At 41.6% G+C, this 24,318-nt stretch overlaps 2 protein-coding genes across 2 annotated transcripts; one reads left to right on the forward strand and one right to left on the reverse strand.

The window, feature by feature from the left end:
• Positions 1-341: 341 nt before the first annotated feature.
• Positions 342-14,239, reverse strand: SDHA (succinate dehydrogenase complex flavoprotein subunit A). Its single transcript, XM_032181851.1, has 15 exons — positions 14,159-14,239; positions 11,703-11,789; positions 11,320-11,481; positions 10,746-10,889; positions 10,439-10,603; positions 9,068-9,216; positions 7,933-8,057; positions 6,533-6,701; positions 5,829-6,024; positions 4,921-5,092; positions 3,515-3,633; positions 3,183-3,294; positions 2,262-2,392; positions 1,659-1,772; positions 342-1,295 (listed from the first exon to the last, which is right to left on the reverse strand). Exons 1-15 carry the CDS (start codon positions 14,222-14,224, stop codon positions 1,209-1,211), a joined length of 1,998 nt encoding a protein of 665 aa, XP_032037742.1. The 5' UTR covers positions 14,225-14,239; the 3' UTR covers positions 342-1,208.
• A 327-nt stretch (positions 14,240-14,566) lies between these two features.
• On the forward strand, positions 14,567-16,541 carry CCDC127 (coiled-coil domain containing 127). The gene is made up of 2 exons (XM_032182311.1): positions 14,567-14,920; positions 15,095-16,541. Exons 1-2 carry the CDS (start codon positions 14,800-14,802, stop codon positions 15,766-15,768), a joined length of 795 nt encoding a protein of 264 aa, XP_032038202.1. The 5' UTR covers positions 14,567-14,799; the 3' UTR covers positions 15,769-16,541.
• Positions 16,542-24,318: the final 7,777 nt, after the last annotated feature.

A 24,318-nucleotide genomic window follows, 5' to 3' on the forward strand; every position in this document is an offset into this window, starting at 1 on the left:
CAGGAGGGAGGAGGAGGAGGAGCCCTGCTGAGGAGGTGGATGGAGGCGGCGGGGCTGCAGCCCGTGGAGAGGAGCCCCCGCAGGAGCAGGGGGTCTGGGAGGAGCTGCCGCCCAGCCACGGGGGACCCGTGCTGGAGCAGTTTGCTCCTGGGGGATGGATGGATGGATGGATGGACCCCGTGGGACGGATCAGGTCTTGAAGAGCCCCCTCTGCCCTTCCCACCTGAGCAAGACACTTGGCACTGCTCCAGAGCCCAAGCTGAGTGAAAGCCCTGACACACAGCACAGAACCACTAAATGAGGCAGATACGATGTATTTTATTTTATTTTTTTTTCCAGCAGCAGCAAGGGAGTAAAACATTCAGCCAGTGCAGCAACACAGAAACAAAAAGGCGGAAGTGCTTAATGCTCATTTGTGGAGCTATACGTCAAATCCTGCAAGAAGGGCACTGCTTGTGCCTTTACATGTTCATACTAGAGCAAAAATTCAAGTCAGAGAAGCCTCAACATTTCGATGAGCCTTTGGCAAAAGTGAGCCTTAGATCCTCTGAAAGAAAAGACAGTCTAGGAAGTGCCCGGAGAACACCACAAAATCGGCTTCACAAATTCCACAGATAGCAAAAATAGCTATAAAGATTATAATCTACTCATGGTGTAATTTGGAGGAAATAAATTCCACTTGTTATCTGCTGGCATAGAAGAAGCATCTCGTTTCCTTCCATAAAGCAATAGCATTACTTTTATTTTTACAATTTTAGCTTTAGAAAAAAAGGTTATGGTTACTATAGCACCATCTTTTCTTTCATGTTACTTACAATCAGCAATTTTGATGCTTCATTTTAAAACGTTGTATCATAAAATTCAGCATCTCAGTCTTGTCTGGAACTATTACAATGCATTTCAGATTCTTAAAATACAGAAATAACTATACATTCAAAATAAAGACATTATATACATAACATATTGATACTGTGACAAGATTTTAATCACTTCAGACACATTCGGTGTTTTCCCTTTCAATTTCAGAAGCTGGGTGAAAGAACACAAGTTGTCCTGCATTCCACACCAAAGAGCAGAACACAAACTGGAGAAGCTTCTAGACAACATTTTTGATTAACTGATAGTTACAATGGTATTTTGATTTGCCTGTGCTATGCTTATGTACACTAACGCTCTTTGGGAGAGGCCTGCAAGTTGGATGTAAGCTACTAGTATGAGCGAATAGCAGGAGGAACAGTCGAGCAGTCTTCTTCATTCAAAGTTTTGTCAATTACAGGTCTGTATTTCAAGGAAACCTAGAACAAAAAAAAAGAACAGAAAAAAAAAAAATAAGACAAAACTTGTATCTAAACATGACACCCTAGCTACAGGTTGTAGCTGTTGACTGTAACTGTTAGTCAGTTATTGACTGAATAACATGGATAACTGAATGGCTTGATTGATGTCAAGCTGTTTTCCCATTATTCATTTCATGCTGTAGTAGATGAACAATTGGTAACCTACAAGAAACATTTACATTCCACCCAGTTAACAGATGAATTTATTAAAACCAACAGTTTTATCAGAAGTGGTACTGAATGGAATGAATGGTACTGGAAGACTACTCCCTTGAAAAGGATGTTATCAACAGCTGTCCTCAACCATCTGACTTGACTTACCTTCCCAGACTTGACATCCACATACGAAAGGGTGTGCTTTCTCCAGTGCTCTTCAAATGGCTTGCGCTGTTGGCCTTGGAGTGGCTTGGAATAGTCAAACTCATCTATCCGTACCTAGGGAGATGATTATGTCAATATAGACCAGAAATTGGCACCTGTAAATCACCTCATAACCACATTATTAGTTTAATTGCAGTTGCAACTGTAAAACATGTCTCATAATAGCCAGCAAGCTTTACATTAACACTGACTGTATCAAAGTTCCAAGTCCTTGTTAAACTTCAGCATTTAAGATAACGTTTCTTGCAGAGAATGGCTATTCTGCCTTAATCGGGTCATGAATGTCTAAACAGGTTTTATTATGCCCCTGCTTTCACCTCTCTAATAATTACAATGCATTCATGGAACTACTTTTCTCTTAAGATCATTACCCGTCATTGCACACGCTGGTCATTTTATAAATAATAAATAGAGCAGGGCAGGTGAGACCACCATTAGCCTTAATTTCGTGAAAGTCTTCAGAGCCTTGAGTTAAGATGTATACATAATTCATCCAGGTCACGTAACAAGCAATGCAATGCCCAGGTCACAGAAAATGCATACCTTATAGTCCTCTCTGGCATGAGCACCCCGGGACTCCTTGCGAGCCTCAGCACCATAAATGGTTTGTAGAGCACAAAGCATCAGGTTTTGCAGTTCCAGGGTCTCCACCAAGTCAGTGTTCCACACAATACCTAGTCAAATATTTAAATAATGTGGAAGGTGCTCTATGAAGAAATTATTTCTTAATTTACTTCTATCTTAGTGCTGATACTTAGAATTAAACTAGGGGGGAAACCTGCTAGTTATACAAAGTTCTCCTTCATTAAGTATCTCCAAGGCAGAAGCCAAGTTCCATACAGGAACGTACCTTCATTTTAATTCCTACATTCTAAGCTATCACAACACTTCCTTTCTTGATGCTTGGTAGAGGTATCAAAGAAAGCCAGTTCAATTTCAGTATTTGAATAAATGTCTAAGAGTAGATGGAGAGAAACACACAACTGGGGTGGAGAAAGGGTACACCATAAGTAGCGCTTAATTAACCAAGTCCTCCTAAGATACACCGCAAGACAATATCTGTATGCAGAGCTAAAATAAAAACAAACTTGGGTATTCAGCCTAAAAATAAAGTCTTACCACATTTTGACAACTGACTGGCCTTTTCAGAAGTTATTTACAAAGTTCCTCTTAGCATTTGAGCAACTTCACATCACGCTCTGAGACAACAGTAGCACTTACAGAGTTAATTCTGATTTCAGTGTCTACTTCTTTAAAAGAGTATACAAATAGAAAATGTTTAATAAGATCAAATACTTTGCTGATTACTGTGTTTAGGAATTAGGGTTCTATAAAATATTTCTGATGATTCAAAATGGCCAAGTTTTTAAAAAAAAGGAAAAAACAGAAGATCTAAGAATTAAAAAAAAAACACTTTTCCCAGCACATACTCTGACCAAGGTATACTCTTTGCTATCAAATTACCTCTGTCAAATGTCTTTAGGTGAGCCAGATCACTATAAATCTGGCTAAGTTTCTCACAGCCCTCTTGTAGTACAGAGCCAGTACGAAACACAGCTGCATGGCTTTGCATTGTCTGTAAGACAGTAAAAACAAATTAGTCTCGTATGCCATATGGGCATAACATCCTGCACAACTTCATTAGCTTCAGCAGAACTGCTGACTTCAGACAGGCCTGCAGCGTGAAGAACAAGAAATAACATCCTTCTGTTCACCCCAGAGGAAAACCCATTCTATTATGCAGCGTATAACAGAAGCTTCTCCCCCCTTATTGCTGAGGACTTCACCAAGCTTACCTTCTGCATGTTAAGTCGCACTTCTGAAGTTCTTATGCTTCCATTAGCGAATCTTAATTTGTCAAGATTAGCAACTGATTCTTCACCAGCATCTGGTCTAATGGAAGGAACTGGCTCTCCTATTAAGGAAAAATTCAGTAAGTTTAGTAAGCAACTTTTTCTGGCAAATTCATGAAGTAGTAACTACTGTGACTCAGATCTGAGTAAAACAGTAATTTCTTTGTCTAAGATACAGGTTTACTGTAACTTTCCTGAACCCCCACCAGAAGTATCCATAATACTTAAAAATAAAGTTCTCAGTAAAATATGTAAATCACATTCTTTCCTGTGATAGTTGGTTAGGAATCTAGCCAGTATATCTGGCTAAACTCTGCTCTTAATTCCATAAAAACTGTACTTTGATACAAATTATTCTAAACTTCTCACTGCCTGTGGCTCCTCACCACTTTCTCTTACACTTCCCTCGTCTCCTCATCCCCAAACCTCCCACCTTCTCTTGGCCCCATTAAGAGCTCTGTACCTTTTTACCAATACAGGAATCTATGTTGCTGGGTAACAAGCATGGCTAAGCCAGACACACAGCTCCTCAAAACCACACTTCATCTCTCATGTAGCCTTACATTCAGACTACTTAAAAACCTTCCCACAACTTCAAACTCGGAGAAACCACAGAAAGACTGGTCTGAGTACAAATGTATGCATTAACTGAGAGCAAAAAGCACTGGTAAACCTAAACTGATTCCATCACATACCACTATTTCATACACTGTTGTGGTTTTTTTTTTTTTTTTTCAGTCTGTACAGTCTTATTCATTTGGACACCAAGCTATGAGAAAACAAGTAACTACTGGAATTCAGTTGCTCTTGTGGTGGTGGTGTTTTGTTTGTTTTAAGACCAGATTATTTAAAAAATAACATACAGCAGTGATAATCCATTTATAGTGGATGAGATGTTACACCTTTTTATATTTCTTCTATTACTTGCACATGCAGTCCGCCTTATAAATCAACAAGGTGGCAATAAAATGCACTATATGAAAGAACTAAGTGTAAAACAAACTACACTGATGTAGAGGATGCAGTGCAGGACATAGGGAAGTCAAGTCTTCATAGTCAATATTCTGTTTTCCTGTTTGTGAAAAATCTCAACTGCTTTTGCCAACAACAAAACTGAGTACTGGTTTTAAGTCAATCAGTTTACAAAGCAAGTCTTAATGACAAGCAGTTGCACAGTTAAAAACCTGTAATATTAAAAGTATAAACACCAATTCCTGCATTTCCTAACAAATAATAGTCTAGGTCTAGTGTTCTTAATTTGAAGTAGATACCAACAACTCTCTGTTGCACAGAAATAAGATCATAAGCATAAACATCTGCATAAGAGTGAGACAAACTGTGAGACTTACCAGGCTTGCACGTTTCTGCAATTGTAAGGGCACAAGCACGGCCGAAGACCACCAAATCCAGAAGCGAGTTTGCTCCGAGTCTGTTTGCACCATGGACAGATGCAGATGCTGCTTCCCCACAGGCATATAGGCCAGGTACCACCTTGTCCTCACCGTTCACATGTGTAATCACCTAACATTTCAGACAGTTGATTAATACTCTTTTCTTAAACAGTTTAAGAACACAAGCCTCCTTATTTTTAAAATGCCACGTGCAAGTAGGGATGAAACACAACTATATGAACTTTTCCCCAACCCTAGAACTATAAATACCTTAGTTTTAAAGGGTAAGTAATAAACACAGCTAGCACTAAAACCTAAGATATCTTTAGTCGTATTTAAGAAACAGAACCGAAAAAGAATACTTCACAATTCTGCAGCAAGTCAGACAAACACAGGAAGCAAATCTGATCTGCATGCATTTCCAAGGAAAAATATGAATTAAAAAAAATAAGTAGAATACGCTGAACCAGAAAAAATTCATGTGACACCATCAAATTGGCATATAATTAGTATGAGTTGAACGAATCTGTTTGAGTGTACTGATTATATGAGGTACAGTGAACTAAATATTGTGACAGAGTACTAGCTTGATCCCTGTTCAACTGTAGCTTATCCTCAAGCCAATAGCCAGAATCATTAACAGATGCAACAGGAACTGTAAACTTCACTTTAAAAGTGTCCCAGAGCTCCCAGATGGACTGGAACATGGTTCTCAAGTTATTCACAAAAACAAACTGGATTGTGTGTTTTAAGTACTCTAACATCATTATTTAGTTAATGTTATTCGGTACCCTTACATTTATATTTGGATAATTGCTTCCTATTGGTAGATGAAAAAAATACCAAAAGTGATCTGCACGACTGACCTGTCCTTTATAGTTCGTAGGAATACCGCCCATATTATAATGCACAGTGGGCAGAACAGGAATAGGCTCTTTAGTGACATCGACTCCAGCAAATATCATAGCTGTTTCTGAAATTCCTGGGAGACGAGTTGCCAGCTGTTGTGGTGGTAAATGGTGCAGCTGCAAATACACATGGTCTTTTTCAGGGCCACAGCCCCTATCAAAATAAAAAACAGGAGTATCAACAGTGGATCACACGACAGAAGTTTTTGCAAAAGTCAGTAATTTTTCTAAGCTACTTTGTTTCACCTGTGATCACCTTCCCAAAAATGAAAATTTAAAATTCATCTCTGACAAAAATACTGTCTAACATATTTGAAAAAGCTATTGAACGTGGCAGAATTTAAGTGCATTCTTCTCCTCCCAGCTTTCCTTTTACAATTATCCACAGTATTTAAGGCTTTAAACAACCTTATCTCCACAGAAAGATGGAAAATGTTATAATTGAGCAACTGTCTCTAGACCCAAGGAATTCAAACAGGAAACTCATAGCATCTTCTGTTCCCCTCTAAGGCATCATTTTTGCCTGAAATGCAGTGTTCAGCTAACACTTAAACCTCTATCTTATTAATTATCTGGTGCTTAACAAATGAACTACTGTATTGCATGTCATCTAATATAATTAAGCATTCATTCTGCAGCTTCATTAGAAGTATTTAACTAACCTTCCTTCCCGTATCTCTATGGTCATAGAACGAGACACGACATCCCTGGAAGCCAGATCTTTAGCAACAGGTGCGTATCTCTCCATGAATCTTTCACCTTGGCTGTTAATGAGAATACCTCCCTCTCCACGACACCCTTCTGTTATAAGGCAGCCAGCCCCATAGATACCTGCAAAGAAGGAAAACAACCATCACATGAAATGTTCTCAAGCCAGATTCCTAACCAACACAGCCAGGATTGCAGAAGCAAGGTCTACTTTTAAATAATGCAAATAAGTCACATGGCTAAACTTAATTCTACCCTGATAGGAGAAATGAGTGCTGTTACTCCTTTCAAGCATTCTTCCTGGAAGGTGAGCAAGTTCATCTGGAACACCCATAGTATCTAAAACATTACAACGAGAAGAGAACTGCACCCACCAATACACAAGGAAATTCAGCAATTACTTTGTTCAAGATTCCAAAGTAAACCAGAAACTGATTATCTCAAGGTCAATCTGCTCATTTCTGCTGCCTCTTTTCCTGTGCTAAGGCAGTGCAGGATGGCTTCAAATTGTGTGGAATATAAAGGCTTACTGAGTATGGCCTTCCTTCTCCAAAGGAAAAGTCTATCCGTTAGTCTTCAGCATTGATTTATCATAGAAAATAAGAGTGCTGATGAAGCATTTGGTTATTCCATAACTTTCAACATAATTATCAGACAATTAAGCTTCTCTGACCAGAAAAAAACTTAGTTGTGTCAAATGAACATTGCATCTCTTATGATTACTTTTACAATATTACATTTGTTAAACTGTTCAAAAAGTTCACCATTTATCACAAGTTAAAACTCAGCATCTATTTAGCTACAAACAAAAAAAAACTTTTAGTCTGTGACTATGCTATCCACAGTTTAGATATTGATCCTACGCTATAAAACATATAATAACATGTCTAAAATATATACCTTTACTTCAACTACTTTACTTCAATTACTCAATTTTCACAAAAGATTCTAATGTGCAACTTCCTAACATTTCAATCTATCTTACTGCTCCTGTATCCAATATCAAACATTGCATATACCCTTTAATATTTTAAACACAAGCGAAAACAAGTTTCATAAGTGAAGGAGTTCCAACTAGGAATTTGTAAAGTCTTTTAGCGTTGTAACAACACCTTTATATTTAACTGGTATTACATCAGCTTAGACCTTTCTCATATATTATAATAGTTGTACTCGCAGATTTATATTCTGCAGCAGCTGCAGACAAGTCTGAACATCCACCAGAGGCATCTAATAAAGTGTTGCAGGAAAATGCAAACTGACAAGCTCATTCTAAAACCACAAAAATTCTTCTCATCATATTAAAAACAATCTTGCAAGTGCTATTTCATACTCTGTTAATCATATTCCATACCTGTAGGGTGAAACTGTACGAACTCCAAGTCCTGGCAAGGAAGGCCAGCTCGTGTGACCATAGCAGTGCCATCACCCGTACTTGTATGAGCAGATGTACAACTGAAATAAGTGCGGCCATACCCTCTAAAGAAAACACGGAGTTAACAAAATTAGCAAGACAAAGCAAATAAAAATAAGCAAAAAAAAAAAAAAAAACAAACAAACAAAAAAAACCACACACATCCAAACCTATACTCAACTACACTGTTTGCACAAATATGGAACTAGAAAGCATGTTAACAAGCAAGATGCCTGACTTTTGCCACGTCCTGTACTAAGTTCAACCAAAACCAAACCAAATTGGCATTGTCCCATTACACATACCTGAAAAATGACTAGTGGAAGAAGGCCCAAGAAAAAGACCACTTCAAAGCAGAATAGTTAGGTTTATAACAAACTTTTTTTGCCAGAAAGAAAGTCACTTCAGAATGTTCTCTCAATCCAATTCCAGCAGACCCTATTTGAACTATTACGTGAAGTTTTAGCAAAAATAGCTTGTAACAATAGCTTATATGATCAATATTTCCCCTGATTGGATATGCTTACATTTGAAAAACTTGTATAAAACTCACAGTCACTAATAGCAAATTTTTAAGCCTGGAAGCTAACAGGTTTGCTTTAATGTTATTGAGCACTGCCAATGCTCCCAGTTTCAGGACAAATTCACAGAAGAGATATTAACCTACTTATTGTACATAGCTCAAGGAACTTCAGTATGAACACAGCCTTGGCTTTCATAAAACCATGCTGCAACTGGCAAACTTAGTATTATCTACCCTACCGAAACAGATAGGAGACAATAATCAGAAGTCTAATCCATACATAATGCCACACATTTCAGCTCCATGTTGTTCTAGAATTTGAAGCTAGACCTCATACTAAATTTATACTTGAACATAAAGGTAATAGTTTTGTGTTTTGTTTTTTTTCTTAAGAAATGACTGAATTTGTAGGTGGGGGATAGGTGAAAAATTTTATTTTTCTAGTCAACATGTCACCTCCACACTGTGGAGTCGGACACATGCACAAGATACCCAGCCCTCCAACTAGCAGCACTCTCAATTTTCCATCTTTTGTCACAAAGATTACATTACCCAGTGGCAATGACAGTGTTCTTTGCTCTAAAACGATGTATAGAACCATCTTCTATGCAAAGGGCAATAACACCACGACACTCTCCATTTTCCATGAGCAGGTCCAAGGCAAAATATTCAACAAAGTAGCTGGTATCATATCTTAGAGACTAGAGGAAAATAAAAAAAAAAAAAAAAAGCAATTTTAATGATTAAAAAAACACAAACTTAAGTAACTATTCTTCAAAACTGTCTACGCATATAGGCTGCATAAGGAAAAGAAAAATACAACCTTCCATTGATTCTTAAGGAAGCCAGTTTCCCTGGAAATCTCTATAAACACAAGCTAACTATCTAATCCAGCTCAAAGAGATACACACACACGGTTACCAAACCGCTGAATTCTGAGAAGGCATAGCTAGAGAGCAAGAGGCATTCTTTCACCCTACGTTTGGCAACACTTGAGTCAGCCGCAGAGCTTGACACGTGTACAAGCACGTATCACCAGGTCTGCCTCCGAGAAGCAGAAGCCATCTCCAGAAGCCAAGCATATAAACAGAACCAGCAGGCGTCATCAAGCCAAATGTATTCTTTCGTGCCCTCGAGGATCAGATTTGTGTCTGGCAGCACAGATCGTTTCTATTGCAGCAACAAGTCTAGTATTAACCTGAAGGACAGTAATTAGCTAACTACTAAGTAAATGAAAAGCATTAGCTATTAGATACCTAATTTTAGGTTTTAAGTAGCTTACTTCCAATTTAAAAAGAACCAAATCTTTTGTAGCTATGCTTTGTAGAACTGACAGGACCAGATGCTGAAACTAGTTATTCACTTGCCATAGAGAAAGCTCAGAAGGGCATTGGAGCCCTTTACAACATTTATAGCTCATTCCTCCACGCTCCCTCCTTTCAGATGAGTAACAAAAAATGCTGTCTGGTACCTTTTATCAGAGTTCCCCAAAGCCACGACGTCAACTTTTTTTAGAGGATGGAAAAAGAAAAAGAAAAGATATTTGGGAAAGCTTAGATAAATATTGTCTGGGTCTAGTTAACAGGTGCAGAAGCTGTGACAATAAAAACTACTTCAGACCACAAAGCCAACAGTGTATGCTATTTAACATCCACTGCCTTCAGGACAACCATTACAAACACGATCTTCACAATCTTTCAATATATTCCAATTTCCATGTACTCCTGACAAAAAAGCAAGCATCACCTAGGTGGCATCCTTCCACAGTGACACAAAAAGGAAGGAAATCCAGAATTGGTATCACTCGTTCTCTCAGATTCCTCCCTGATACACATGCGAGTCATTTTGTTTTTCTTTCTTTCAGTGTCAGAAGGTATCATTGACTGCAAATAAAAAGACAAGTTCTACTTCACAGCTTCTTACCCTGCCATACAGAGTATGCAACAGCGAGTGTCCTGTCCGGTCTGCAACACAGCAGCACCTGTGGGCCTGTCCTCCTTTTCCAAACTGAAGGCTCTGTCCACCAAATGCACGTTGGTAGATTTTTCCTTCTTCTGTTCTACTGAATGGCATCCCGTAATTCTCCAGCTGTTGAACCCAAATACAAGCATCAGGAACAGTGCATAATAAACAGGAAATTACCATGTTCCTAGTAAGATCTCTTTGGGAGCTACCCTGTCGTGAATGAACTTGAATGAACTGAGTTGAAATCAGTGCCAGTGAATCTCACCTCTATCACGGCAGCCGGGGCTTGCTCCGTCATGTAGTGTATGGCATCCTGGTCACCCAGCCAGTCGGAGCCTTTCACTGTGTCGTAGAAATGCCACCTCCAGTTATCGTCCTCCATGTTTCCCAGAGCTGCATTGATCCCTCCCTGAAAATGAAAACACATTTTCCTAGAACTGTATCAGTGAAGCAAAGCTTTAGTAGGCTTTCCTGGTTTGTGTTAGAATCTTTTACCATTTATGCCTCTAAAAACAAGCAATACAGTAAAGTCAGATATCACATGGTTATAAAAAAACTGTGCAATTTATCAATTTCACAATGGCCTGTACCTTATTATGTTTTGTATAACACAATGGCTTGCAAAGTTACAAAGAATGCAATGAAGAAGAATTGAACAGAAGCTGAACATATACACTTAGTTGAAACAATTTTGGAGGAATACATCATACGTACAGTGGAAGTGTGGCCCTGGCACATCATGTTCATGTGCATATCCAGATCTTCCAGCTCTTACAGTGCTTTTTTTTAAATTATTATTATTTTTATTTTTTACACATTTGTTCTACCTCATTTCTCACCTGTGCAGCAACAGTATGAGACCTGGTGGGGAACAGCTTTGTAACACACGCCGTATTAAAGCCAGCCTCTGACAAACCAAATGCAGCCCGCAGGCCTGCTCCCCCTGCACCCACAACAACTGCGTCGAACTCATGGTCCACTACTGGATACTGCGTGGAAATCTAGGAGAAAAAAAAAATCAGTTTGTTATGGTCACAACTGTGCAAACTAAACCAAACTGTGTAGACACAAGCAATGTATTTCAGCTAGACAATCTCATTACTGGATTGAACACAACCCTCCACCAAAGCCAAGCACCAGACGCAACACAGAAAGCTGTCCCTGACAGCATCTCTCTGAAGCTTTGACCTGTTAGTTAAGACACAGAAAAGTGTGAACATACCGAATCAGAAACCTTCGTAGAAGCGTGTTTCTTTCCATAGACTGTGAAGTGCAAGTTGCGTGCAAGAGTCTGGCACGCCGCTGGCCACTGTGGGAAGAAATCAAGACAACTGTTGTAGACCAAATGTTACCACAAGAAAGATTTCCAGTGTTCTCAGCCACTCCACCTTTACAATAACCATTTACTTGCCACTGATTCACAAATATTGCCTCAACATATTTTAGAGTTACATGTGATGAAGTTTGAGCTTTCCTTCACCCATAACTAGGAAAAACAACAGTTGTGACAGGATGAGGGACAGAGCTGCATGTACCAGAAAGTCACAGCCTATCTATTCACTTCACTCTAACCAACCAGTCTCCCAGAGCTCTCTGAGGCTGCACTGGCAGAAGTTTGTTTGCAACTCATACCCTACATTATTCCACTCTTCTTACATAAGCAAGGATGAAGACAACTTTACAAGAACCACAGGAACTACTGTAAAATACCCGTCTTAGGTCAAAAAATGCTCTGAATTTGATTTCAGGTGCTTAAGAACAGAGAAGAATTAAAAAAAAAAAAAAAGGTGGGGAATGCTGTTCCGTATCATCATTGCTTCAAAAGGCAGATATATTTTTCTTGCTTTCATTCTCTATTAAGTAGTAGGCAATGTAGAACAATTTATTCTCTTCTGACTGAAGCACAGTTTTCCCTTTCTGTAGGGTTATTCTCTGTCCCCTGGCATGTTCAAAAACAAAACAAAGACATAAAAAACAACACCCACACCTACCCAGCATCCAGTCCTGGCTTTGATAGGTTAAAACAACTGGAGTGTTAGTCTCCACAGTACAAATCAACAATTTCTTGGAATTTAGTATTCCTTCTCTACACTGTTCAGAAAAATGCATCTAATTGAGCATGTACTGATTGATCAGAACAGCAAGACAGTCATACCAGTGACCTGCACAGTGATATCATCACTCCTCCATTTGAAACACCACTCTTGCATTTTGGATTGTATTTGTCTTTTCCAGCAACTATTATAGCCATGGTTTAATCACCTTACAACATGCTAACAAGCCGGGCTTCTCTGGAACTTCCCAATACCCATCTCTTCCCTGCCCCTGAAATGAACTACATTACCCTTTCCTTGGTCTAGTTTTGTCATCTCCCGTAGTTTCTTCAAATTATCTTCTTGCACAACAGTGAATCTGATGTGTCATCATACTTGCTAACACAGTTCTGTGTTTTTTGTTTGTTTTTTTTAACAGCCAAGAGATTTAGGTAAGATCATTACAGAAGATCAGTATTAAAACTTTTCCTAAGGACTTCTGCTAGCACTCCCTTCTCAGCAGGGATTCCCCTCCCTTTTCCCTTGCTCTGTTATCACACCCTGGGGCAATTCCACGTCCATCTTCCCATGTTAAGTCACCTTCATTAACACTGCACGAACAGAATCGGATTAAGCAATCTGCTGGCAGCCAGATGAAACAGAAGTACCAGATGTAATTTATCTGCAAGGCAACTCACTCAACCATTTCACATCACGCTAAAATAGGGCGTCCTCCATACAGAGAAACTGCTTCCAAAGGCCTGAGATCAGCTGAGGTTTAGACCAGCACAACTCCAACTGACACGATGGGCTACAAGATCTGGCAGCCATGCGTTCCCTACAATATACCACTGCTGCTGCTTGTTTCCAAAACGTCCCAATAGTAGCACAGCTCCTGTTACTGCAATAAGTTATTTCTTGGGGGTGAACAACACAGTTGGTTAGTTAGCAATGGAAATCTTTGCTGTGTGTAAAGACAGCACGCAAACAACAGGTTTGTGCATGCTTAGCGCCACTTAGAGAAAGCATAAATTGTGGTTATGCCCTAAAGCATAGAAAGAAGTTGTCCTATTTTTCCTGAGTAAACAAAGCAAACAGCCTGCTACAATAATACCCAGGGAGAGTTCTGCCACAACGCTTTGCACTTAATTTCCTTTTTTGAAGGAAAATGTTTGTTTTCTGAAGTTGCTGTACCACACTTCCGCGGCCCTATCGGTTAAGTTTTGAAAGACGTTTTTCAGCAAAGGATTCTAGAAACATGTTAAAAAAAAAAAAAAAAGGAAAAGGAAAAACACACAGTTCTAGTGGATTCTTGTCCATATATTGGCTTTTGTTAAGGAGAAGCTTTAGAAAGAATACAGACGCTCTTCCAGCCTTTCTATCTAGGACAGGGCCAGCTGCAGCCCTGCTCGCAGCTCTCATTTCTCTATTTCTCGTCAGGGAGCGCACCCGGCCTGCGATCTGTGCCCCCCCCCCCGCTGCCCCAACGGCTCCCGGCCCCCGCAGGCCCCTCGGGACAGCCCCGGGGGAGCTCGCTGAGGGCTCCCAGCCCCGGGGCTGACCCGCCAAGGTCACGGGGCGGCCCTCGGGGCGGCAGGGCCGGGAGGGGAGGGAAGGGAAGGGCCAGGGCCGGGCCCGGACTCACCGCCCTCGCCGCCGGCCGCAGCCACCGCCTGGCGCAGCCCCGCGCCGCCACCACCGCCGCCGCCATTTCGCAGGGAGCCAGCAGCGCGCATGCGCGGGGCCGCCGCCGCCACCGGCGCCGTTATCCGGTGAGGGCCCCGGAGGGCGAAACCAAGTGTGTTTGTAGGGGGGGGAGAAACGTGGAAACGTGAGGTGTTCGCGGGTACACAGTGCGGAGTCACCCCAAACCTTCCTCCCCATACACATAACGAGAGAAGGCGGGGATGCAGCCAGGCTCCCGGCAGCGCTCAGCGCTGGAGCGAGTAATTTCGCTGCTCCCCCCTTGGCGTCCCCCCCCGTGCTTCAAATGGGACAGCCGAGAGGGGCGGGGCCAGCTCAGGGGCAGCAGCGGCTTCCCCGGGCGCTGCGCCGGCGGCGGCCCGAAGGCGTCCGGAAACACCCGAAGGGGCCCGAGGGCACCCCGAGGGGGCCTGAAGACACCCGAGGGCACCCCGAAGGCATTCCGAAGGCGCCCGAAGAGTGCCGAAGAGTCCCGAAGGCAGCCCGAAGACACCCGAGGGAACCCGAAGTGTGCCGAGGGCGCTGAGGCGTCCGTTAGGCGCTGCCTCAGGGCGCGGTGCGGGCCGGCAGCAGGGCGCCCCCATGAACAACCTGAACGAGCCCCCCGGCTGGAACATCCTGCCCAACCGGCGGGAGCCCGGCGAGGAGGGCGGCCGGTGGAACTACGCCCTGCTGGTGCCCATGCTGGGCCTGGCGGCCTTCCGTGAGTAGCGCCGGGGGCGGGCAGCCCGCGTCCCTCAGGCCGCCGGGGGGGGTCTGAGCTGGCTGGGAAAGGGGGAGGAAAAACCGCTTGGGCCACTGAGTTACTTCATCAGGGGCAAAATTAATCATCCGTAGCCATTCTGCAGGTTGCTCTAACCCCACTCGTACGTTGTAGGTTGGATCTGGACCAGAGAATGTCAGAAGGAAATAGAAAAGGAGAAAAACGAGTATTACAGAAAGCATTCGTCTCTGCAGAAGGACCTGGAGGCCAAATACCGGGATACGATCACGGAAAGCCGCCGCGCGGTTGCTCACCTGGAGCTGGAGCTTGAAAAGGAGCGCAACAGGACCCTGAGCTACCGTGAAGCCCTCGTGTCCCAGAGCCGCAAGCTGGTGGAAGAGAGGAGAAGCCTAGAGCAGGAGCAGGAGAAGCTGGAGAAGGAAAAACAAGTTCTTCTGCGCTCGGGAGCAGCGGGTAACTTGTACCAAAGTTGTCTGGCAAAGGAAGAAGAATGGCAAAAGAGAGCCAACGCTTTGCTAAAAGAATTTGAAGATGGACTGAAAGAAAGACAGGAGATCTACTGCAGTCTTGTGGTACCCAGAAGCCAGAGACTAGAAATAGAGAAAAATTTGCTAGTTAAAGCGGCAACTGACCCTGTTGCTCTGGATCTACATATGGAAAGTGGCTTAAAAGATATTTTCAAACATGATAACTACTGTGGCAACCTGCTGAACAGAAGCAGAAGTCAAAATGGAAGACTTATGTGGTTGTATTTGAGATATTGGGAACTAGCTATTGAACTGCAAAAGTTCAAGAGGGTAGAAAAAGCAATGTTAGGAAAACGATAGGGGGAGTAATGGTGTTTCATGTGGTCTGCTGTGAAGAGTAGGGACAATCACAGTCGTAGTCCGAAGCTGTTACGTTTTCGTTCTGTGTTTCAATTTCTACTCTTCGCTGCATTTGTATTTGCATGGGACGTGCAGTGTTGGTGCCTTTCCTTTCACTAACAGCAGATGCTCCAGTGAGCTGTGCATGCTCTAAAACTGTGTGTTTGTCTTGCAGACTGCAGTGTGCTCCAGAGATATGCAAGCTTCCATAGGGATCAGAAGGAGCTAAACAAAAGTCACTTCAGAGTAATTTACCAAGTTGGAGGTTGTACTCTATCAACAGAAAAGTGAGATTCGTCTCCGCTATGTGGGCTGCACGCTGTGCTCTGTATGCATGCGTTGCGTGCTGCCTCAGCGCTGTCTTTTTTAAGCAAGACTGATTTTGAGCCAGGTCTTTGGAAGAGACCATGATTGAGCAAGATGCTTGTCACATAAGCCGTATGCGTATATACATACATTTATACAAATATATATGTGTGTGCGCGCATATGTATCTGTGTGTATGTATATATATCAAAAATGTATGTATGAGCACTCTGAGAGGGGAATAGTGTGATCACGCTTCAGGTTAATCGGTCTTTCATCATCTTCCAGGCTTAAAATACAAATAGGACTTTATGGACAAAACTTCCAAACGATGCTACCTAAAATAACACTTAAACAAACAGATTGAGGAGAGCCTCACTGGAGCTAGGGAGACATGTTTGAATATTAAAGTAATATATAAACTTGAAGTTGTATCCTCATAATACAATAGAAATGTTGACAATGCTTACGTTTTTCTCTCAGTTAAGGTTTCGGTGATAACCTAACAGTGTGCCTCTATTATGCACATCACCGTGCTGCTGCCTCTGCATCCCAGTGCACTTAGGGTACATGTTCAGCTTCCAGGAACCTCCGTAGTCACTGCGCCTGGCTCTGTTGCTTGTTCAGGCTCTGATTGCTGTGCTCAGAAGGGTGGCAGCCACCCTTCTCCCCTGACCGCCTCTGTTCTCCCAGACCCAAAGTACACTTTTACACAACTCTGAAATTTTGAGCTTATAGTGCACCCCTTCACATACCCATGACCGTGGAAATCCTGCAGATGTACAAGTTCTGTAAAGACTTAAGGAGAGCTTTTTCCTTTAATTACCACAATAAACATACATAGATATAAACAATAAATACCCCAGTGGGTTTCCATGCGTGAAATCCCTTAGCTCCTTGTAGAGCACAGGAACCACCTTCAGTTTCAAAAGTGCCATGTGCTTTGGAGTGGAAGTCTTTTTTTCCTTCTCCTTTCTAATCCAGCCTTAGACCCCAAAGGGAAAACCATTACCCTGTTGTCTATAATGTGGTCTTTGCTACTTGACTTCAATCATTGTTGGTAGGTTGTCACTTTTTAGTTAGCATTTCTTTATTAACTGAGGGATAGACTTGCCAAACATGTTTGCTCTGGGCCATCAGCTATTGCATGGCCCAGAAACAATCCAGCTTGGTGGATGCCCATCCAATTTAACAGAACTCTAGCAGATGTGGACATTAAACAAAATTCTTAAACATGTTTGTTTCCAAAATGCTCAGTTTTCCATCTGTTATTTTGCTCACCTTGTTGGTGCCAATTGTGTTGTATTGAATTATTAACCTCTTATGGACTGGTTTTTATTTTTAAATAAAGTTTAAGTGGACAAACATGGAAGGAAAAAAAAAAAGAGATACTACCACAGACACCAGAAAGGCCAAAGGTTATCTGGATGCCAAGTTTATGCAGGTTCAGCCGTGAGAATGTGATTGAGTTAATGTTGGTGTGACAACCTCAGCCAAGCAGCTCTAGCTGGCCATATCCACGTGCCCTAATTGCCCAGTAGAACAAATAATTTAGAACAACTTAACTCGTGTGCCGTTCCTTCAGGATGTGGAAAGTGTCTGCCCGCCCAGCCACAGTGCAGTTCATATGGACGTGCAAGCAGTTAGAGCAACTCAGCTGAACAGCTGTAGACAGTGAATCAAAGCCCATATATTCAAGACTCGTGCCCCGACTTTGTGCATCTTCACTCGTTCTTAATACTAAATGAAGAAACATCCTATGCTTTTTTCAATTTTTCATAGTTTATGTCCCTGACATCAAAATATTTAAAGAAAACATACTCAGGAAGTGAAATACTTTTCAGTATAAATAAATGATTGGAAGCATCACGTGCTTGATCATATGTGGTTAGATGCAAAGGAATAAATACAATCACTTCTTTAGAAGTGTCAACTATTTGCACAGCTGATTGTTGAACTATTGTTCATGGACACTTTGCAGATCAGTGTATTAAGATCAAGGAGTTTTTCTGAGGAGGATTTTTGAAAGCATGAAACTGGTTTAGAAGCACCAGTCCTATTAGTTTCTACCAAAACTCCTGTTTCTTAGTGTGTTAAGTATTTTTGAAATAGTCCCCTTTTGTAAGTTATTATGTTGAAAGTTCTATTATGAGCTTGATCTTGCCCTCCAGCTGTTCTGGATTACTGATTTGTTTGAAAGTGTCTGTATGTAGAATGAAGGAATATTTTGTTTTCAAAATATTTAATGAAGGAATGAAGTGTTTTGTTGTTTGGTGTTTTTGTTTGTTTGTTTGTTTGTTTTGTTTTGTTATGAAAATACAAACTCACCTGTTAAACAATAAAAATAATAAAAACCCTTACATCTCTTCTGCACTGTTGTGTTACTTGGGCACGGTGGGTGGGAGGAATGGAATTGTACACCAACTTCCTAAGCACTGTTAATATCGCCTCAGATTAAAATTACTGCACTTGTTCAAATCTTGAGTTTGGGGGTTCTTTTTAATGCATCTATTGTCTAGATGGTTCTCACATTTGTGGGTCATAGCCTCTCAAGCAATATTCTGGTGGGAAGAAGTGTCCCTGAAATTGAGGTCTGCGGGCTCTTTTGGAAAAAGAAAATTGTCATTCGCTAAACAATACACAATCGTCATTCACAGCTCTGAAGGTTTCCACGATGCCAAGGCTTACATAGCTGGGGAGCCCTGCAGATGTGAAGGGTGCGAGGGCTAGATCGTAGCATTAGGAGGATGGGCTGCTAAAGAATGGTCACCTTTCAGCATGTACATGTGATAAGTCTGCTGTGCAGCAGCACTGATGGTGGAGATGTACAGATCACCCGAGTGGCAAGCTTCATTGCAAATGGACAAGCACAGTCCTAGCATGTAGCCCTACTCACAAGGTACCGCTGTCTGAGAAATTACTATGTAAGGAGTTGTGCAAGGTGACTAATTACAGACAGATTATGGATAGCCACCAGAAAAAGTAAAAAGAGAAAACATTGCTGGTAAAGTAGCCCTGAAAGTGCTCGCTGCTTTATGTACTACTAATGGGAACAGACAAAAATGTGAAAGTAAATGCTACCTACAAAAACAGAGTCCAAGGAAGAGACTATTTCTTCACTTTTCTCTTTACAACTGCTCCTGCAGGTTTGCATTTCTTAGACACCTCACTTCCAAACTTGATTTACACAGTACAAACAAAATCTTCAGCTAGTTTCACATTACTGTATACTGCCCCCCCTTGTGGCTAATCGCTCTTCTTGCCAGCAGCCTAAGCAGCACCACTCTGTTTTTGTAAGTGATTGGATCATAACAATAAGAAAGACAAAAAGTAATGTGCTTTTCAGCGACCAAGAGAGAATGAACTTACCTGCAGCAAACTGGGCCTTGTGGTAGACTTCTATGCAGAGATAGCATGCAGGACTGGTTCAGCAACATATCAGCATCTCATTATATACCACAGCACTGGAAAAGGAAACAGTAACAACCTTAATTAAAGCACACTTTTCATTGCTTAATGAACATAGAAAGCAACAACCTCCAACCATACAACATGTTTTGTTGCTTGCTAGAGGAGAGATGCCCTGAAGCCCAGTGTCAACAAGAAGAGCAAAACAAAGAAGGAAGATGATGCTGGAACTGAGTTTACTCCAGTGAAATGTTTATATACAAAGCTGAAGCCAGTGTCACATAAACTACGAGTATATAGAAAATAAAGATGATGCCTATTTGTAGAAAAGAGGAGGAGAAGTGCCACATGGGAAAGAGTGACAGGTCTGTTCTGAACGAACTCTAGCAGCCATGATGTTCACAGCTTGTTCCATTTAATTCTGTGGCTATTGTGTTACTTCCACAATAAACATGGCAATTTTTAGGCATGTCAGATTACTGAAGGAAACTCCCTGACACCATAAAAGCATTCCTGAATGGGTTGTTCACGGAAGTCATTGTATATGGCACCCTACCTCTGTTGTGTTCCCAATAGCCTAAAACAGAGTAGAGTAACAGCTCGGTGCTGTTCTGTTTCTCCTCTGTGGTGGCACAGAATGACTTCTTGGGAACATCCAGAAAAGTTTACAATAGCATAGGAAGAGATTTAGCCTCCAAAGTTTATTGGGCTTCTTGTATCCCTACTTGAATTGCTGTGGAAGTGATGATGGCAGCCTGGCAGCACACACATGGGAAATAAATCATGCCAGCTGAGGAGCTGTGCCTTTGGCTATTTATCAGGTAGAGTTAGAGAACAACAGAGCATAAAACCTAGACCAAGTTAAAGATCTGCAGAATATTTCCTGATATGGTAGAATCTATAACCACTTGCTGTTGAATATTAGCCCTAAAACTAAATGACTGAAATATTTCGTCTGTGTATCTACCGTACTGGTAGGATCATTAGAGTCTCCTGGGCTGGGAATTTTGAGTATCCTCCTGAACGTGGGGCTCAGTCCGCCTTCTTTGTGTAGCTGTTCAAGGATTTTGCCCATTGTTAACTCACATAAGGATTTCTTATTTTCTCTGTGTATTATACAAGAAGGTCCAAGCAGACTATCAGAGACAGCATTTTGTTTGAACAATGTTCATCTTCACTTTTGTTACATCTTCCCCACTTCACTCTTCCATGTAAGAATCCTGTGCTTCAGGCACCCTGCTGGAGGGTTACCACTCTCTTTACACTTCCATCTTTTCCTGTTTGAGGCTCACCACACAACCTTTGCTTTGCACAGTCCTCTTCTTCGTCACCCTCAATAGCTGATTCAGGCTGCTTTTTGCCTCGGGTGATAGCAGCAGGAGGAACAGGAGGAGCAGATACTAAACCACTATGCCTTGGCTTTCATTTCAGATGCTTGCCACCACCAGATTACCTACATGTGGAGAGAAGCACTTTACAGATGATGTTTCTCCACTTTGAGGGCTGCTCTGCAGAAGGGGCATGATGTAGCTCTGAAAGGAATACAGCAAATCTGACATGAGCATGTTCAAAAGTAAAAACAGCTGCAAAAATGTTACTACATAGAAAGGTTAAATTTACATCTCTTTCTCAGCTTTATTCTTCAAAAATTGTTGAATTTTTAGCAAAGTTAAAATAAATCCATCTGAAGAAAAATATTGTGAGGGAATGAAATAGAAGTATTTTACAATTCTCTAGTTACAATCTTTGGCTCAGTGAGAATGCTAGTGAAGTCTGAAAATGCAATAGCTAATGTTACGTGCATTTTATGCAACAGGAAATAGTTGAGGACTTCTGAAAATAATGATAATAATTTACCACTGAAAAGATGGAAGGAGGTAGTAAGTGAGGAATCTACCAATGTCTTGACTGTTTCTAACACAGTCTTCCCAGTAACACAATTTGAATCTGTAAAATGTATCCAAGAGATGTTGTATAGTCTTCATCTACAGACGTGTTCAAGACCTGACTGAATAAAGCACTCAGCGGCCTGGCCTGATCCAACAGATCCTGCTTAGAGAAGGAGGTTGTGCTAAACAGCTCGTCGTGTGTCTTCCAACCTGAATAGCTCTCGTTAAACTCTTAACCATGACCAGCTCCGTCTTAGTGTAAGAAAAAGATATTACGTACAATGTACTTTTTTTTTTTTTTTTTTTTTCCTACAGGAAATTTGCATAGTATCCCAATGATGCCACATATTTTGTTATGCCGGGGTGAGAGAGGGAGCACCAGCTAGACAGGGTAGAGTAAAATGAAGGAAAGAATGTAGTGTTGTCACCTCTGCTGGTGGCTGGAAATCATTTCACCCAGGTGCACTGGCAAACTGGTCAATGTGGGAATGTGGAAGTAGGGAACTTGTTTATTCTGCTGTAAAAACGGCAGAATAACAAAAGCACATATAGAGATATGTGCTTGTCATACTAGCAGACAGATTCTTCACCTCTTTACAGGCATCTTCAAACCTTTATATTCATTCCATGAGAAGTATAGATGCATGTGACCAAGGGTCAAATGACCAAAACTATACAAAGAGTAATTGTGATTACTGTATATGTTGCTTTGAGAAGTACAAGCTGACTGAAAAAAGTTTAATTAACTCTGGTGAGATATTGCTGTAGAATCACTAGAGTAAGATTTTATACCAGTATTTGCTACAGTAATAAAAAGGATCAGAAAAATGAATTCTAACAGCATGGGATGTTGTAAAGCACGATTAGAGAATAAACTTGGTGTTTATGATTAATTGCCTTTAGCTGCAAAGCTCTATAAACATCAGTCTCAAAATATTTGCAGTTATAGACTCATCCTGTGTCATACCAGGAGTATTAGAATTGCAAATAAATAAACAAACTGTATTTCACTGTATTTTACTGTATTTCATGAAACTATGACTAGACGCAAGCCTCTTAAATTGCTTCTGCTCTCTGCTCTCTCAGTGGCTTTGAAGTAATGTTTTTGTTTGTTTGTTTGTTTTTCCTGGAAAGAACATACCTGTCCTGTCATTCTGGTTGCTCCTTGTCCTCCCCTTCACAGCACCCAGTCAGCAGAGGTTCCCATGTGCCCTGGCTGGAGGGCAGAGGGCAGGTGCTTCAGCCAGATGCTTCAGTCAGTCAATTCAATTAATTCACAGAAAAGACAACAATGTCCTTCTCTCTGTGGGATGCTTTTCTGCAGGTTTAGAGAGCTTTGCTGGCCCAGGAGTGCCAACACCAAGAGAACCAAGCAAGGCCAGAAGCAGGAGAAGCTGCTGGGTGGCTGACCTGGGAGAGGGTATCAGCCCCACCCGCACCTCAGGGGGCAGGGCAAGGAGGGTTTTCCTCCCTCTTTTCCATGGCAGCCAAAACCATCTGTGTCACTCAAGCCAGGCCTGCTGAAAAAAGCCCTCTGCCTCAACCAGAAGTGCTTCCACCTCATGTTTGCACCTGCCCATGCCAGGCCACCACAGGAGATGGACATGTTGGAGGGTGCCAAAGCCAGGAGCCCCTCACGCCATGCACAGACCTGGCCCACAGAGGGAAGCAGGAGGCTTCCTCCTTGCTCTTGTCTTCATTTACATCTCTGGTATCCTTCTGCCATAGCTGCTTTCCCCTTCCATTGCCACATCTCTTTCTGAATGTCTTCGTTGTCCTGACAGATGAAAGACATCTTCAGCTAAGAATACTATACATATATTCTTCCACAAATATATATATGTGTATATGTTCCAATAGCATATAAGACCTCTAGAAAGGGACATTTCCTTTTCAATCACATTAACTTGTGAAAAATTGGTATGTTGAAAGTGTGGGTGTAGCTGACAAAAAGCCAATGCGTGATTAGAAACGGTTAATCACAAATAATCCGATCTAAAGGTAAGATCCATTTTCTCCTGCATTTGCAATTAGCTGTTGGCAGAATATGTCTTGTTTGTCAGCTTCTATTGTGAAAAGATTGATTTCATAGAGCTTATTGGCCATAACAAACCCTGTGGGACGTGCCCTAAGCCTAGCATAACTTGAAGAAGTTTATCACAGAACAAAGGAAAGGGCCTGGTGATAGCTTGTCACTGGCTCTGTGTGGCAATGCACAGCCTTGTGCTGCAATTAGTGTGAATTAATTTGAGAAATCTTGTCCCCCGGCACGTCAGAGGGCAAGAGCAGGCACAAGCCATCTTCTGCAAGAGCAGCCGATGCAACTTGTTTGTTCCAGTCCACATGGTGGCAATGTAGGCAACCCCTCCGTGCCACTGCAGCTCCTCTTGGAGCTGGTGGCAGTGCCACTCACTGCAGGTGCTCCGGAGAAAGGCACAGCGCAGCGAGGTCATTACTCCTGCAATTACACCGATAAAGAAATTTGAGCTAGATGCTATACCAGCATATTTGCTCCCGCAAATGTTTAACAGCTAACAACCACTGGAACCAGGTATTATCAAAGTAAAATAAACTTCTCCAGAAATTTGGATTAATGCAGCAGAGTGCAATTTGAAACGTGGTTTTGGATCCCGATGCAAATTGCTCGCATGTGAAGCTTAACAAAGATAAATTTTCATATCATCTGAACACAACTGTGCATTTATTTCATATCCTGTTGATTTATCCTCAGTTTCATTCCCAAAGGAGGCTACATTTGTTCCTTCAATATCAGTTTACACTGTGCCTGAAGAGAAACGTGCTTTTTTAGAATAAATTCTATAAGAAATCTTGATTGTCAAGGATTTATGATCACATAGAGTCATTTCTTTATAGCTGTAAGACAAATTGTTTGGACATTATGTAATCA

The sequence above is a fragment of the Aythya fuligula genome, chromosome 2 (genome assembly GCF_009819795.1).
Source record: "Aythya fuligula isolate bAytFul2 chromosome 2, bAytFul2.pri, whole genome shotgun sequence".
NCBI lineage: Eukaryota > Metazoa > Chordata > Aves > Anseriformes > Anatidae > Aythya > Aythya fuligula.